The sequence below is a fragment of the Lates calcarifer genome, linkage group LG13 (assembly GCF_001640805.2).
Source record: "Lates calcarifer isolate ASB-BC8 linkage group LG13, TLL_Latcal_v3, whole genome shotgun sequence".
NCBI classification, from domain to species: domain Eukaryota; kingdom Metazoa; phylum Chordata; class Actinopteri; family Centropomidae; genus Lates; species Lates calcarifer.
Window position 1 is genome coordinate 20,154,584 of NC_066845.1, and position 18,820 is coordinate 20,173,403.

The following is an 18,820-nucleotide window of genomic DNA, read 5'->3' on the forward strand; positions in this document are numbered from 1 at the left end:
GCTGCCTTTTAAGCAAGGCTCTTGACTGAAATGCCATCCAGTGCCAAAGAGGTCTAATTAAAAGCTTAATCCCACTAATAACCCAAATGAATCTGCTAAATGGACGTCCCCCCCTAATTATATCAGAGACAAGAGGAGGCCTTTGAAATCAAACACTCCCAGCAGTCTGCTGAAAATGGGAGATCACAGTTTCGGCTTTACTTTGGCTCGGCTTCAAACAGTGCTGGCAGCCGTGTGGCTTTTCTTCATGTAGGTGAGTCATAGTCAGGCTGTTGATGTCAGAATCAAACACACACCTGCAGAGGACAGCGGTCTGCTCACCTGATGGCCTAAATCATTATCACCTATGCTGGCATGAAAATGCTGTAGTCAGCTTTAATGCATTCCAAACATCAGACCAGAGAACAGCAGAAGTGAAAGTCATTAACATGTGCACTCGTTATTCAAGACTGCTGTTTATGACTGATAGAAGAATCTCAACAGGGCTTCACGTGGAATATTATGTCATTTAAAGAGGGCTTATTCAGATTCAGAATGTTGCTCAAGGAAAGTCAGAATTATAACCTTGTTGCCTACTAAAGTATGGTCATATACAACTACTCTGCATTAGCAAAATATGTTTTGATTGAAACTAGGTTTGGGATTTGATTGAAATGGATGTTATCTAATCCAAATCCAGAGCCAATCTGCTTATCAAATATGAATCCTTTCAAATATGTTATCAAATTGATTTATGTTTGGCTATTAACATATTCAGGTTATAAATAACTAAAACTCAAAGATTCAGTTTAGACCTTTAACCAATCATGGGTGACACAAATACTGCAGATTAGATGAGAGGTTTGATAGCACTCTCATGCCTGTTAGGTAAATATGAAGCTTCAGTGATCAGCTGCTGACTAGTTCAGCTTGACATAAAGAGTGGAAATGAGGTAACAGACTCTGTTCAAAGGAAAGTCCACTCCACACTCCTCAAGAGATAACTACTTAATATTGTTTAGATTGATTATTTGATCTGTACAAAACCCAGAGAGTAAAAATAAGACCACTGAATTAGGACTTACGTGCTGGACAGTTTCTTTCTGCCAGGCAACCAACAGAGACTCCTGTGGGAAGGTTCTGGTCCCAGCAGCTCAAATTTCCCAAAATGTCAAACAAACAGTCAGAGTGGTGTTAAGGAGTGATGTTTCGTTCCCCTCACAAATGATTTTCAGCATCAGCTGATGTAATCATAAATATTGTCAGCACTGACTAAAAAGCCTACTAATGTTACTAGAATGTTTTGCACAGTACTCTTTCCTAAAAAGAACAAGGAGAAAATGAAACCAGCTATCAAAACCCAACTCTAATAGAGCTATTGTTACATTACCTCCTGTGGCTTTGTAGGTAGTCACAGGGTTGCTGGTTTGATTCCTGGCTTTGATGCGCAGTTAAGATGCAGCTTCATACGAAAAGATGAAAACAGTTATAAATCGCTCAGGGCAGCAGCTGGAATTTGAAAGTCAGTCTTTAAAAGTTTAACTTACTGTAACAAAGAAGCTAAAAATTATTTGCAAGAGCTTTATGACCAATGTCTGCTGCACACATTCAAACCCTATTTCATTTTTCACCCAATTTAAATGTGTTTCAGTTTGAGTGCATCAGTTCTGTTTGATTAACTCCTCTGCCTGCAAAAAGAGAATAATCTATACTCTATCTCTGCCGGCTTAACTCAATATAAATGTTGCTTTTATTCATACACACAAAAGAGTCAGTCTCTGCATTCTAATGTCCCAACAGCCACTGTAGCCACTACAGCTGAGAGGTATTTCATTTTTATAGATTTGCCGGTAGAGAGCTCTGCTTCCCTGTGTTCCCCTCCCTTTCGTTTTGACGTCTTGGAAAGCACACCTTTGAGACTTTGGACTTCAAATATCTGTCTGTGGGCAATATCTGATTCCTCTCGATAGGCTACCTCTCACAAGGTGGCAAGCAGCATGTGCAGCCGGTGCAAGATTGCATGGGTGAAATACATCTCCAATTATCCACAAATAGCACCTAAACTGCCATGACAATGCAACGGTTCAATATAAACACCATGAGGCTGCTACAAAGCTTTCTTTAAGAGAAATAAGTGATTAAGAAAGAAGAAGCTAAAACGACAGATGAAATTGTCTACCTTCAAGCCTGCCAGTGATTTTTTCTTTCTTTATTTCCAAATTGCATTTCGATGTGTGCTGTGGTAATGTGATCACGTATTTGTTTCCTCTGCTTTATTGGCCTCTCAGGGGGTTGCTGTTGTTTTGCAGAATGTTACGTAATTCTACCATCAAGAGTTGGGAGGAGATAGGCTGGGTGAAGGTGGCAGAGCCTGGGGTTTGTGTGCATGTGCATGTGTATATAGGGTAATTTGAAGGATTGTCACTTGTTTCCATTATTGTTCATCCTTCAGCCATCTCTGTCTCATTAATAACCAGCAGACTCCTGCGTCCTGTGCAAAGCCAATATCCACCTGCTCACCACAGCGTCGCCTCTTCCCTGATTGTGTGTGCAGCCTTTGTGTGTGTGTACACATAGAAATGCTCTTGGTAGTAGGATCAGGTCAGCCTGATCTAGTGGTAGAAATAGTATGTGTGCTGGTAAATGACTGAAAATACTACTACTTCTACCACAACAACTACTACTGATAATGGTAATGATGAAAAGATGGAAAACTTGCCAGGCTAGCAGCAAATATTTGCAATAATATCAAACAAAAACAAAACAAAATGAATATGGTTGACAGATATTTCATCTCAGTGACTTCATGCTCTATAAACCATGGAAACAAATAATGTGTCCCAGGTGTGTCCCCTGGAAACATTTGATTTGTAGCTAATTTCCGTTGTCTGTGTGACGTATTTCTTCATTTGTTTGTATTTTGTCTGTTTGCTTTTGTTTTCTTGAGTTGCGGTACATGAAACAGGGCCACCATACTTTATTACAACTGTACGTAACAAGCCAAAATAAAACAAAATAAGAGCACCACATGAAAGATAATACATCTAATGATGCCAGCTGCTGGCCAAGTGCCCTTAAGCATGGCACATTTAACCTTGCAGCCATTTTTCAGGCTCTAGTTAGAGTTGCTTTTTCCTTGACAGGAAATGACAAGTGTTGATTGGAGTGTTGTTTGTTCACTCAGAGATGGCATGGCTCTCAGGCAGCTGCTCAAAATTATCTAAATGTCTGACACTGACTCTGATGGAAGTGGATTTATTGAAGCATCTCTGAGATTTCATCCTCATGACACACTATTACATCTCGAGAAGAATAATATGAATATTACAACTGAAATCTTAGACATCTGTTACATATATTACATTAATAATATAGGGCCAGTCACTCTCTTGTTTAGTGCTAATCAGCAAATAGTAGCATGCAAACATGGCAAAGGAGGATGATGAATGTAGTGAACATTGCACCTATTTAACATTTGCTCATTAGCATTGTCACTTTGAGCATGTTGGTGTTATAGCTCAAGGCACAGTTGTGCCTATGTACAGCCTGAAGAGCTGGTAGCATTACATATTTTATATCTGTCTTTTAGGACCATGTTGAAAATAAATAGGCAGATGGCCGCCCACCCTGAGTCCGGTTCTGCTCGAGGTTTCTGCCTCTTAAAAGGAAGTTTTTCCTTGCACCTAGTGCTGCTCATGGTGAGAATTGTTGGGTCTCTCTCTGTAAATCTAATATTATAAAGAGTATGGTCTAGACCTGCTCTATATGAAAACCTTGAGATAACTTTGGTTCTGATTGGGCGCTATACAAATCAAACTGAATTGAATTGAAATGAATTGAAAAATTTGAAGTTTTAAGACCACTCGCCTCCTACTTGCTCACTTACATCAAACTCTGCATCTCCAGTTTGTAAGACAAACTTTCTGTTAAAAATGTTAAACGTTTAAATAAAATTAACAAACCAAAAATATATGTGCTTGTGGTTTGGGAAAGAGTTTGGTCAGGGTTAAATGAGAAAGGCCTCAAAGCAACAAAGGAAATTTTCATTCAGTAGAAATTTTCATGGTATGATTTGAAAAGCTGAGGAAAATGTATATACCCGTCCACATTTTCTTCTTTGTCACATTTATGTCACACTATTGCCCGCTTTGAGTCATGTTACATAATCCTTTTGTAGTGAGAAAACACATTCTAACCCCGTTCATGCACAGAACATGAATCACAGAACGTACCAGGAAGAGAAGGATGGCAGAGGCCACAATAACTTCCCATGATAATCCCTCTGGGGACAACAAATGGAGGAGGGAGAGGAGGGAGTGAAAATTGGAAGAATGAAGGTGAGAAAGCTGAAGAGGAGGCCACCATAAGCTGTTGTCGAGATGATGTGTGGTAAGTCATCTGCTGCTGTGACTCAGTCTGATTGGGACAAGCTGGCAGTGCTGTTCAGCTCAGTAGGTAGATCTAAATGGTCCAGCACTGGGAGACTACAGCTGACCTCATCAAGTCTCAGCCAGTGAGGGCAGCGTGTCTAACTCCGATGTCAGAGATTCAGGCAGGTGGCCACAAAGCACGCAGGTTGTCATTCTCTTGGTGAATGAGTAGCACTTTTTATTCTCTAAACAACTCCTGCTGAAGTGCCCTTAAAGGAGAAATCTACCTGTGAGCAATCTTGACAATTTATTTAATCAATCTGTGACACTCAGCATGCTGCAGGGATTACAAAACAGAATGCATTTCTTTAAAGGTGGAACAGAGAATGAGATTTTCTGATTTTTGCCCACAGTTCCCGACCTGAGACTCAGGACCCCTAGGAGGGGGTGCAACGCAAATCTAAGAGGTCACAAGATTATTACCAAAGCAGGAAACAAGACAAACTACATTACACAACACAAGGTGACCATGTTTGATGTTGATTAATGATGATTTTTTTTCTTTTTATCTTTGCTTTTGCGATATATTTCATAATAAATAGTTTTGGCCTCAATGTCAAATCTGAATTAGATGTCATGAACAAAAATAATAGAAACCACTTTTTCAGCCTACTGACTAGAAAAAAGGGATGCACATGGGTCAGCAACAATACTCAGAGAGGCTGTGACATTCAAACAATGGCTGATTGATATAAAGGGACCCAAAGTGTGTCAAGAAAACATTACAAACACCATTACACTACCTTTCTGATGTTTTGTGTGATATTAACTAAAGCTTCTGACTATCTCTATGATTTTATGTATTGCACTGCTGCCACGTGATTGGCTGATGGGATAATTGCATGAATGAGCAGGTGTATGGGTGTTTGATGCTCAGTGGGTGTAAGTGTGTTAAGTAAACATGACATAACTGTTTGATGTAGCATTTAATTAGTTCAGTTTATGCTCCTTTTCTCGTTCATCCAAATCATTTGTGTGGGACCAGTTGACATAACTAAACTGAGTAAATGTAATATTTCAGAAAGAAATACAGACCAGAAATTGTGTCAAAAAGTTTGTCTGGTTTCATCAAAATCTTAAAGATTATTAAGAGTAAGTATGAATAAAAGTTTGGGGCTAAGCTTTTTTGATCATTTGTTGAGGATTTTTTTCTCTGCTGTCATACTGAGCAGACTTCTACATAGCAGGTTGTCAGGCTCTGTGTGGTGCTGCTTTCTGTAGCTTCTGTGCTGCTTTTAGTGTTTCACTGGTGCTGTCTTTTTTGCTATACCTCATTGTATCTATACCTCATTGTATATAGAGTTGAACTGTTTTTGTATATCTTTTCTATATATATATATATATATTTTGTTTCTGTATAGTTTTATGTTTGCACTGTAAAGGAGAAGCTCTCCAATCTCGTTGTACTTTTAGTATAATGACAATAAAGGGCATTCATTAAAACAAGCCTCTGTAAAATCAGGCAAGTGTCAGTAGTTGTATGCTGTGTACATTTTACACAGTTTAGCTCCACCAAAGTGTCCTCAAAATGACAAATAACAGGCGCCACCAGTAATGCTGCTGACATGTAAACTTCACAAACATATCTTCAAAGAGGAGCTACAATTTTATATTTATCTTATCATTACTATATTTTTTGGCTCATTTTCATTTAGGGGTCACTTTTCTCTGTCATAGCAGAGTCTCAGTGATGGCTGTGAACACCAAAATCTTGTCTGTGTTTTATCCAGAAATGTTGCTACATTTTAAGAAACTAATGCAAATCTTACAATTAAACTGCAGGATGCCAATCTCCTGCTCCCAATGACGTCAGCCTTGAAAGCAGTCAGTGCATTTACAGGTTAAGGTACATAAGGAGGCTTCTAGTTGTACTGAGCAGCAGTGCTGTCAGCTCGTTCTCATCAAGTAACTTTTAGTTGGTCCGAACATTGCTGTTATTAAATTAGATGACATTGTGCTAATTTGAATATATGTCTCACATCCTGTCCAATCATCCTCCTCAAGAGTTGCTTTACACAAATGAGCACTTGAGAACGTACACTTATGCCTCCCAGCCAGCTCATTCTGAATGATCAGCGTCTGTAATTTCAAACTGTCTCCACAGAGCAAAATATGAATTGATCAGTTCAAGCATTGCTAAAGACTGAACGTGAGAAAGAGTGATCATCAGTGATTCACATGAAAGACCAAGAACAGCTATCAGTGCCAGCCACACACAAGACCAGAACTAAATGAAGAGAAATGAGACTATGAATTTCAGTCATACCCTCCACACTTCACTGAGCACATACACTGTCAATACTTAACAGTATCTATCAATCCATTCTATATGCACCCTAATTCCTGGGAGCTAGACCATGGCCCTGGATGCATCTGACAAAAGGCAGAGGAATATTGTCAATAGGTGACCAGTCTATTGCAGGACCAATATTTTCTGTATACAGGTAAGTATATACTTGCACATGGGGAGAGTAGTTCACCTACAAACACAGGAAGAGCTCCTGGGTGTGGTTGCACCAGCTATTCATAAATCACATTGTATTTGTAAATGTCTTTGTTTTAGCACGATTCATGTTTTAGCTTGTAAAGAATTAATTCATGTGTATATCAGTGGCTATGTGCAAACTGATGCAAAGACATATCCCTGTGAGCTGAAAATATTTCAACTTGAGCAAAATATTCATAGGTACCCCTGGGCTTTATGAATCTGCTTTACAGCGATTAAAGTTAAAAGGAGAGAGACTCAAGGTAAATAACAGAGAGAGCCAGAGTTTCTGTCACACAGTCACACTCCCACAGACACAAACAGTGTGTCCATTGCTATCTAGCTTACAGCTGTGCAGCTGGTACATTGGCTATGTGGGCAAACGTCCATTTCGCTTTCTGTCTGAACACACAGTCTACAGTCATGCTAACAGCTCTGTGAAGTGGTATTTAGGCACAACACAAACTAGTTCTTATGTATAGGTTAGTTGCTGCTAAATACTTACACAGCAAACTGCCAGGTGGAACTGTTGCACAGCTTACTACACCAAGTGGAAAAACTCACAATAACTTGCTAATATGTATTTGAACCATTTTGATTTCATCAACAGAATACCAAAAATAAAATATATAAAACAAAATAATAATTTATAAAGGAATCATATGAATGTGGACTGAGCCAAGGTACATATTTAATTTCTATAAAAAAATAGGTTCTTCTCAATTACATCAATATAGTCAGCATCAGACCCAACACACTGGCATCAGCACTCTGTATGAGTGATATATGGCTTGTGCGCTGCAAGAGCACCACAGGAATGATCACAACAATGATTGAGACAAAAAAAAAAAAAATCTTATCAGCTGTAGCACAGTGCTCCATCCCCCCTGAAGAGATCCTGCAGATTTGCTCTATTTACCAAAATTTATTTGATGCCTACTGACAAATGGGAGCTCTTCAGCTCGCAGAGGAAGTGGTGAATGCAAATTAAAAAGAGAAATATTAACTGCTGCCTAAATTGCTGTGAGAGATGGCTGCAAGTGATGGGTCACAGTACGTGAATCTCTTCCTTATACTCTGCCCCCATCATTCTCTACACTTTCGAAAATACAGAGAGCCCTTTTCCTGCCATGGCCAAAAAATGCCATCAGTGTTAACTTAATCCTTCTCAGTGGAGTTTTTAATAAGGTCTTTGTGTAGCATGGACAGGACTCAGGGGAGAATAACCTAATTTGTACATCTCCTGAATGGCAAATTGGGGGTGAATGGCAAACTTGCACTGAACAGACTGAGTGCATACGGTACCTGTGGCCTGTTGACATCTTAATTTCATTCTTACTTCCACTAGCTCTAAAGGTTTAACCTGATATGAGAAAAGGTTAAGTTCATTGCACTCTTTCTGAAAGGGAGAAAATGCAGAGGAATTACAGGCATTTATCACCTGAGATGTAGAGATATAAAAGACAGATCCAGACGAGATGAGCTTCAGGTGGATACAGCTTTATGTGTAGATACAGTATGAAGAATACGAAGAATAGAGACACACACATATTCACATGCACACACTGAGAGTTACACAGACAAACACAGAAATACAAATACACATTCATACTGCCCAAATATACATAGAGGCATACACAACCACACACCACACTACACATGGACAGACACATAGAGACCAGCACACATGCTGAAACATATGACAAGTAACAGCACACACCCACATACAGTCACATACCCATAATCAAGTACACACATATATGCAGACGTATGCGTGCACACACGCACACACACATGCACACACAACAGCACAGGGCTTTTATGCCTCTAATTTCAGTTCAGCCTCATTGTCATGAGGAGCCATTCCATTGATGAATAGGACTCCTACACATGAACACATGCATGTTCACTGAGAGGAAGGGAAGCCTTAGATATAAAGATATAAATCTTCCAAACCCCATGTTTACTGCTCAGTCAATATGGGCAGATACAACCTAAGATGCTGTAGTCTACAGTATGTACACCTATTTCTTTTCTTTTCTTTCCTTCCTTCCTTCTTATCTTTCCTTTTCAAGAGGGCAATGAACCTTTAACTGTGAATGTGTTGGTGGGTTGTTCTGTTCACTGAGCTTCACACAGCTTCCTTCAACATATGGAAATAACAAGGGACCCTCTGATGATCACAGAGGAGCTAGAGCACCACATTACCACTACTACAGTATATGATTGCACTTTTACATTAACTTACAGTTACAAAGAAGCAAATGAATTAAAAGTTTCTTATGTTTTTTCTTCATTTAAAGAGCACTCACCCTCAATAATCTTCAACCAAGAAAGCAAAGTGAAATCACAGCCTGTTTTCCATCACCTCTAGTGAAGTAAGGGTTCACCAAAATCCTATAATTTATCAGAATTTTTAATTAATTTAATATTACTATAACACTTCAGGAGTGGGCATCACACATCATACTTAACTTTGGTTTGAATTTCGCATCTCTGTTACATTTATTTCTACTTAATGTTTTAGAGAAAATGGCAATAAATAAATAAATTTAAAAAAGACCAATCGACGACTGATTTTCAGAAATTCTTTAATTCCTTAACATTAATTGTATAGCAAATGTGATGGTTAGACTGGATGGACCAACGGTTTAAGAATATTTTTCAGAGCTTGGTGCCGGTGATTTTGACATTCGTCGTGTACTTTTACAAAAAATACAAAGACCCACAGCTCACCTGTCCAGGGCGATGGCAGTCATTGAGTAGATGCTGGCAAAGACAGCCGCGATCGGAAAGAAGTTGTGGAAGCGGCAGTAGATCAGTCCGAAGTACCACTCATTGTGCACGGCGTAGGTGAAGTTAATCACCGTGTTGAAGGCGGACATGGAGGCTTCGGCGAACGCCAGGTTTAGCAGAAAGTAGTTGGTGACGGTCCTCATGCGTTTATGCGCCATAATAATCCAGATCACCGTTACATTACCTACCACTGACACAATTACTATAGAACTGTACGCAATGGCCCAGAGGACGATTCTCCATACTGGCTGTACAAATTGGTTCGAGTACACGGTCCTGTTAAGCTTGTTGGTGTCGTTGGAGCTCGTGGTCGAATTTAGCAAATCGGTGGAATTGAATAAAGGATCCATTTTGCTTTGTCAGACCGAAATTCAAATTAAACCACTGAATATAGACCTAAATCTGTACAACAAAGTCAATGATCCCGTGCCAAATACAAAGACAACAATCGAAACTTTCAGAAAGCTTCACCGCCGCACGCGTACTCGACAGTGTACAAAACTGTAACTGTAGTCTGCGGAATGTTCACTTGAAAACGTCTCTGTGTGAAAATCATGAATTCGTAAATTCAGTACAAATGGAGGGAGAAAGTGGGGAATTCAATAACAACCTATCTATCGTTTAGACTTTTACCCGTGCGTAAAAATGAAAACGCGCCTTTTACGCACATTACTGCACAAGAACAAGTCTGTGTTCCCCTAACCGGTCACACACGCGGACAAGCTCTGCTCCTTCAACTCTCCCTCTGCGGCTCTGTGCTCTTCTCCTGCTCCTCTGCTCAAACTCAGCGGCTGCAAACGAGCTTATGGAGCGAGCCGCTGCGCACCCGTCCAATAGGCAGCCTCTGTAGTTATGACTATGGATGAGCTCAGGTACGTTATTCAGTCCATCCAAATCAGACCGCACGGGGAAATCAACAGGATTATCCTTCCTAAATAGCTGTTATCTGATTTAATTTGCCCATAATACTTTATTGGCAATAACAAACAACACACAAGAAATGAGAAGCAACGAATGAACGAATTCAGATAGACACATGGATAATAATGATAATGATGGTAATATAGTAACACTGATGTCATGGTTATAATGATAGTATCCATCCTGAATAGATTAAATGATTTAATATTCATACTCAACATTGTTGTTGGTGTATTATGTGAAGAGGAGTCTTACTGATAGAATGTCCCAGTCCTCTCACTCACTGCCCCCTCTTGTGGTCCCATAGTGTGGACTTTGTGTCATTATAATTCCCTCTAACACCCAGTGATCCACAATAATTACTTATATAATGGGAAAAAACATAATGTAAATACATATTGATAATGTATGTCTAATAAGCAGGACTGGACCACTACATCAGAAATACTTTGTAAGAGCCTGTCCATAATATTTTCCCCAGGAGACAGCACTTTCTTATTGTTTACAGTGGCTTTATACATTCTATCAGAGCCATGTTTTTGGCTCCATTTTTCATGCCTGCATTTGTAAGTAGACTGCAGTGTGGGAGGATGGATGAGCTCATTAAGAGCGATACCTCTGGCCCTGTGACAGCACTGAAAGACTGCAGAGTGAAAAGTTGAATGAACCTTAACATACTAAGTTTTAGCCACAGGTTGTGCCACTGTGAACCTGAGAGGTTGTGGGTGTGATGTGAGCGGGTAACCATTTGATGTTTAGATTGTAGAAGACCTGATATATGGGTCAAGGAAGTTGTTTAATTGTTTGGCTTTACTTCTGTAGAACTATATACAGTAAAGTTGTTGCCTGTCTGATTTTGTACTGAACAGTGAATGCACTGACTGCTGTATGTTCTACCTGAAATTTTAGAGCTGGAACCTTTCCTTCAGCTACAAGGAACTCCATGACTTCTGATCTCTTCTGGAGAGGATGGAGTGGATGCCATATGCTCCCTCTTATTACATCTTTAGCTGTACAGAGTAGGTACTACAGAGTCAGTGATGAAGTTCAGGACATGATATGGGTGAAACATCTTGCTGCTTACTTCAGCAGAGTGGAGGTGCACAGGTCCAGCTAAGGCAAGCATTACCCTACAACCCCTCAAGATAATCCACACTGTCACTGTACCCATGATCATAGAAGATTCAGATATGCATTCTGATGTCTTAACTCTGCTTAAATGTTGTTGATGCTCATTTCCTTATGGCTCCTAGAAAGAAAAGGTCTGGTCCTATAGACATAGTCAAAAAGTATTGTCTCTGCTATATGAGTGAGATGTGGAAGACAATTCTCAATAATGTTTAAATTTATTAGTGACATAAAAAGTGTCATTATATTCTTTTCTTTTTTGTTGTTTCACCAACTCACAGAATTAATGCTTGTGCATCTGTCAGCAATGCTTAATCTGTAATCAGGAGTCTTAACTTGTTTATTATGTACAGTATAAGTAAAATTATGGTTCTGGCACTTTAAAAACTGCATTGTATAAAGTAATGATTTTAAAAACCAGCTTTGTTGTGGGTGGCCCAAAAGTTCAGGAAGCAGTGGGAGTCTTAAGAGTCCATGCTGAGCACACCTTGGTGTTGACAAAGAAACCATCAGGATCTAGTCTGCAATTCCCTGTTGCCTAGCCTCTCCCCTGATAGAGTGGTTCTTAGCACAGAGGCAGCTACTCACACAGCTAGACAGTAATTTTATCCCTCACTCTGCTCTCCTCTTGCTGCCTCCTCGCTTTGCTCTCATCGACACGTTATCTTCTCTTTCTAAGGAAGGAGGAGGAGGGAGAGACAACAGGTATTAAGAGAAGATGAACAAATTGAGTGAATGTTCAGCATTTACTACAATTTAGAGTTGCCAGTGTTCATGTTTCGTGCATGCACTCTTTTGCTCTGAAAAACAGAATAGTTTTTAGGGTCTGAGATAATTTATCTAGTGGTCATGAAAACATTTTACCCAGCAGGGCTGCTGACCAGGACTGAGGTTGAAAACAAACTAATATTCTGGTTTTGAGTGGAGAGATCCAATATCAATTCTTAAAATCTTTTATCAGCTAAAATATGTACATACATTTTCAGATGCAGACTCCAAAAGGAGTAGCAGAAAAACAGTTTTCAACCCCTTATGTAGGGGCCATAGGGGGCAATTGGGATTGAGCCTCCCACGACCAAATTGGCATAGTTGATTTTAAAATTAATGATTTTACATACTGCAGTTTTGAAAGTGCCAAAGACACAATTTTAACTATAATGTACATAATGAACATTGCCTTAAAAAGCTGTTACATGTGAGAGTTGAGGCTGGAGACTGCTGATTACACCGGCTGTAATGACAAGTGTTGCTGACAGATGTATAAACATTAATTATGTGAGTTGGTGAAACAACAAAAAAGAAACCTTATAATATAATGCCACTTTTAATGTCACTGATAAATTAAAATGCTATTGAGTAACGTTATATTTTGTAAATTGCTAATTTAAATATTCATGAATTCAAGGTTACACACCTGTACAAACTAGGCTACATATTAGAGCAGATATAGAGGACACGACCACATTTTACCACAGGGATCAAGAGTCTATTTCCATTCTAATCAAAAAAATTCTTATTTTGAGATCTTTGTAATGCACGTATTGATACCATCTGAATAAGGTGTCGATACATGAGAAAACATTTAGCATTCTCTCCTGCTGGACTAAAAAAACAGTGGTATGCCATGTTTCCTGTTCCCTGAAATGTGAGGAGATAGAGTTTGTCCTCATCAGGAGTACCCTTCTGGGTGTCATGATTAACAGTGTTTTCCAGACACTGTCTAAAAAATATGTAGGATTCTGGATCGTAGACGTCTGAGTCTGTTTCTGCATGATTAATACATTTTGTTACCGATATGAGCCCAGTCTTGGGCAAAAAAAACAGGAATGACATATTACTCCTCCAAGAAACAGCCAGTGGTCAACCAAGCAGTCAGAAACCCTGAAGTCATCCACATCTCACACATACAGCAAAGACCAGCAAAGGGGCTACATGTATAGTACCCGACCTTGGGGATAATGCATGCCTCAACATGTCTGGATCTGTGAACCTCCACTCTGCTGATGTAAGCAGCAGGACGTTTCTCCCATATCATGTCCTGAACGTCATTACTGGCACTGTAGTACCTCCTCTGTTCAACTCTGATGTAATGAGAGGGAGCATTATGGCATCCACTTCATCCTCTCCAGAAGAGATCAGAAGTCATGGAGTTCAGAAGCTGAAGCTCCAGCTCTAAAATTTCAGGAAGAACATGCAGCAGTCAGCATCCTCCATTCTCTGTTTAGTAAAAGTATCAGACTGTATGTAGTTTTACAGAAGTAACGTCATTCCCCCCAAAATACGACAATTAAACAACTTCCTTGACTGTGTCTGGGATCTCCTATGATCTAAACATCAATCATGGAGGATGAGTCCAGATGACTTTATGGTTGTGGTTTTTTCCTTGCACCACTATGAGTTTCACATTTGTGGTTGGTCAAACGTCTCAACAGCTGTTGCCATCAAATTTGGTACAGGATGAACTGCTGTAATTTTGTTGATTTCCTAAGTTTTCAAGGTCTGCTACCTTGTCCAAAACTTTGACCACATTATTACCAAATACCTGCAAAACACTGTACATTAGCATCAGCATCAGCTGAACTTTGTGTGTAGTGCTAATTTTTTACGCTTAAATTTGCTGTAAACTATTTGTATTGTTAGTACTGTATGTTACATTAGAAATTCTAAACTATGAGGACTGAACTTGATTTTAATGTATGTTCTGCCTGTGCCTGTGTTTATTCCCCCACAGTCCAAAGACATGCAAGTTAGATTAAGTGGTGACTCTAAATTTCCCATAGATGTGAATGTGAGTGTGAATAGTTGTTTGCCTCTATCTGTCAGCTGACTGGCAATCTGTTCAGGGTGTACCCCATCTCTTAAGGTTAACCCTTAAGGATAAGTGGTACATTTAAATTTAAATTTAAATGTTAATTTAAATGTGGTATCTGTACATGTAAAAACTATTAAAAGTCCTCAGAGGCAGCACTGTTGTTAAACTGACTAGACATGTTTTGTATGTAATCAGCTTTACCGTCAGACAAACTGGCAGCAAAAAAAAAAAAAAAAAGTTTATGATTTATCTGTTTGTTTGGCTGAATGTTGAATGTTAGTAATTCTTATTAATTTGTTGTCTAATTGTGACCTGCTAGGGGACTGCAGATGTAAATTAGCCTGAGGCTGGTACAGTGCATCAAATGGCAACAAAATTGTACATGGTCCCTAACAACAATACATTGTTGTTATATTGCATTGGTTGAATTTCTGGATTTGGAGTACTTTCTAATTAATATTTGAGCTTTCTCTCTCTGTGTCCTTAATGACCATCATACTGTTGGAATAATAATTGAAAAAGAACCGTTTTTGGAGATTTTTGTCATGCACTGAGGTCATACATCAAAATCACAGAGTGCAGAGAATCATGCAAGTCACATCTCTAACACTAGTATTTTCTCTCTTCACACAGCTCTCATTCATCACACTGCAGGCTATGGCTTTCATGCAGACTTGTTCTGTGTTAACACCAAGTACCCAGAAACTCATGGACCCCTTGTAGGATCATTCTGTGGGTTGCTGTCTTGACTAAGGCTCACTCGAAAAAGGAGACAATTTTATACGTGAGTTGTGATTAAATGAAAAAAAAAAGGCTGATATGCTGTCAGTCAGTCCATCCCTCCATCTGTCTGTGCAACACTTTGGTCGGGAGAACCAGATTGCCATTGAATTTTTTGAGCATTATCAAGTAAAAATAACCCCCAGAAAAACATTTAGGTCCATGACAGCTCTAACAGCTGAATTTACCTGAAATTTTCAGTGAAATCAGGGTCCTCAGGGTGATCCTTTACTTTAATGAATGCACAAATTTCAAAGATTTATGATTTGTTAATTTGTATTCGTATGTTATATTTGCAAGGGGTTTATGCACCATTTTGGGGGTTGTGGCAGTGGTTTCACAGACTGTAGATGTCAAGAACTGGCTCCTGGATGTTTCCCTTTGTCCTGTAATTTTGTCTTACTTTGAAATAGTGTCACTGAACTGTCTCCTGCCTAGGTCACCAGTTCCAAAATATAATCTCCTTCAATGATAATTCAATTAAAGATGGTGTCCAGTTGTGTGAATTCTGCTCCTCCTGCTCAAGGACATTGCATTTCTCTTGGGAGAAGCTTCGATCCACTCTGGACTGTCCTCTTTGTCACAGCTGTCAGAGCTCCAAGGTGGAGAAAGTGTAGGGAGAAGCAAAAGAGGTGAACAATACAGCTTTTTCAGCTCCATCACAGTTCCACTGCAAAACCATGGACATGAAATTATCATTCAACCTGTATGCCATCCATGCACTGTGAGACATCAATTCACAGATACAGACTCCTCTAAATTCACCAACAGAGTGCACTGAATACTTATACTGCCTGCTGATTATCTGTATTATATTGAATTAAATTAAACCTTTGTGAGCACATCTCTTTATGTGTCTACATGTTTTTAACTGTTCTCGCTTGGATTTAAATGGTTGACATTTCTACAATCTACAAAACTACAATCATCAACCTCGTGGTGGTGGTAGAGGGAAATCACCAAGTGAGTAGGATTCATCCTGTGGAAACCATGAATGACTTTTCATTTCATGGTAATTCATCCCATAAGTGATTTAGACATTTCAGGGAGAATCAAAGTAACAGACTAGCCAACTGACTGACCAACAGACCAATTACCATCCTTCAAGCTACCCTGCTAGCATGCTACAGATATAGACAGTGTCAGCACTATAAGGAAACTCCCATTAGTTGGTTGTGACTAAGTCTAAATTTTCTAAAGAAGAATTTTTATAGTACCTAAAATACTAATGACCTTTTGTTGGAGGAGAGTGGTATTGTTGCCTTCTTTTGATGCTGCAGAGAGACAGGACAAATTGGACTAAGAGGGGGCTGATATGCTATAACGTTCCCAGATTCAGGACGTCGTGTGTTTATGTGGTATGAGCCTCAGCAGACAGCCCCCACATGCGCAGTGTTACTGATAAGTCTATGGTTTGAAACATGCCATTCCTTACAAAATCACAAGAAAGAAAACGTCTGGCCCTGCTGCTTTTTTTTTTTTTTTTTGGCATCTTTGTTAGACATACTAAATGATAATTGTCATGTTATCATTTTTAATTTTAGGTTTTTCAGCCAATGTTTTTTTTCATGTACTGTATGTGATGTCTCAGGCAATGTATTTGTAAACCCTTCCTCTCTCCTCTCTCATTTAGCCATACAAGATGTGCATCTTCTCCTCACTGACGTGCCATTTACAATACTTCAATACTACATCTGTCAGATGTATTAACTGCTAACATGGCCCACTTTACAACAAGGTCAGAGCGAGTGAACCTAAATTATACTGAGGTCAGATCAATTCTACATTTCTACACTGTTTCTTGCAAATAACTGAGTTCTGACAGACTGCATCAGTATGGCAGTCCAGATCTGACATTGATATCTCATGTGTGAGTATCATCTGTGACAATTCAATGCTCAAATTTACATTTTCATGTATTCATCATCAGTTTTTATTCTCACAGCTTAAAATTTACACTCAAATCATGTATGATACATGAAATAGACTTATGTAACTTAAGTGATGCTGGCTCCTGTCACCATTGGAGGTGGAGGCTGTTTCCAGCTACAGGTACCTGGGAGTGCAGGTGGATGGCAAGCTGGACTGGTCCAGCCATATGGAGGTGGTGTACAAGAAGGGTCAAAGTAGGGTGCACTTTCTGAGAAGGTTAAGGTCCTTCAACATCAGCAGATCTCCTCTGTGCACTTTTTACCAGTCTGTGGTGGCCAGTGCACTCTTTTTGGTGTGGTATGCTGGGGGGGGGGGGGCTGCTCTCTGTAATATTAATGGTGAAATATTTTGTTTATTTTCACACGTATCTTGTAATATTCAGTATATTTTGTATGGCTCTTGTGTCTCTTTCTTATTGGTTTTCACTTGTCCCTTTTAATTTTAATTTAATTTCTATTTGGTGATCGTTGGTGTGCTGCTGCTGTAACAAAGCAATTTCCTGTCAAGGATTAATAAAGTACTATTCCATTCTATTCTATTCTAACATTTTATCTCAAAATTACCCATCAATGTGCTATCCAAATACATTAAGTGATTTACGATTGCTTTGATTAAAGCATACATACAACATTAACATACTGTATTAAGTATGTTAATGTTAAGCCTGTGAAAATTCTCATTCATCCAGGTCATAGTTATCTCAAGGAAATTTTAATCAAAAGCAACTGGACTTAGTTGTAGTCTAGGAAGACGTTTCACCTCTCATCCAAGAGGCTTCATCAGTTCGTGTTCGCATCTGACAAGGCTGGGACCAGTCCCAGAAATGTCTTCCTAGACTACAACTAAGTTTCGATTAAAACTTCCTTGAGATATGTTAATGTTAAGTTTCTGCATTCTAAGTTTTCTGTCATTCTGTGTAATTTGCTAGATCCAATCACAGCCAACAGAAAAACAAGTTACACACAGGTGATGCAAATGTGCTTAATTATGATGACAAGTTGTTTACTTCAGTCCAATCAGCATGTGCTGCTGATACTGAAAGTCATTTTGCTCTTTCTGTAATCAGGTATTGAAAGTATTTTTCCATACTGTCATAAATACATCAGACATATCTGTCTAAGTTAAAAAAAAAAACAACAACAACAAAAAAACAAACAAACAAACAAAAAAAACAAAGCTGTCATCAGTGCTATACTGTGACTGACATTGAGCCTCCCCTCATGGCTGCTGGCACCCTCTTACCACCAACTGTTGTGATGGAAAGGGGTATTATATGAGTCTGAGGTGACCACGATAACACCAGGCACCCACTGTAAAAGCAGAATAATACTGTATAGGAGCAGTAAAAGGGCAAAATATGACAGCTGCATCTTTGTTGTGATAGGTCATGATGCTAATTGCTTTAGAGTGGCTGTCATTTATTCAGCTGTGTATTTCAGCACTGAAAAACATCAAGATGTAAACAGTACATTTTGTATTTATATGAACATTACTCTGTATGTCTTATTTTGTAGCTCTCAACATATTGTATATTGTATGTTTTTTAGTTTATTCTTT

At 39.0% G+C, this 18,820-nt stretch overlaps 1 protein-coding gene across 1 annotated transcript in view; it reads right to left on the bottom strand.

Moving 5' to 3' along the window:
• Window positions 1–10,501, bottom strand: part of tacr1a (tachykinin receptor 1a) — a 32,388-nt gene extending 21,887 nt beyond the window's left edge. The window contains exon 1 of the mRNA XM_018669678.2: window positions 9,631–10,501. Coding sequence (XP_018525194.1) covers window positions 9,631–10,040 — 410 coding nt within the window. The 5' untranslated portion in view covers window positions 10,041–10,501. The remainder of the gene's footprint in view (window positions 1–9,630) is intronic.
• Window positions 10,502–18,820: the final 8,319 nt, after the last annotated feature.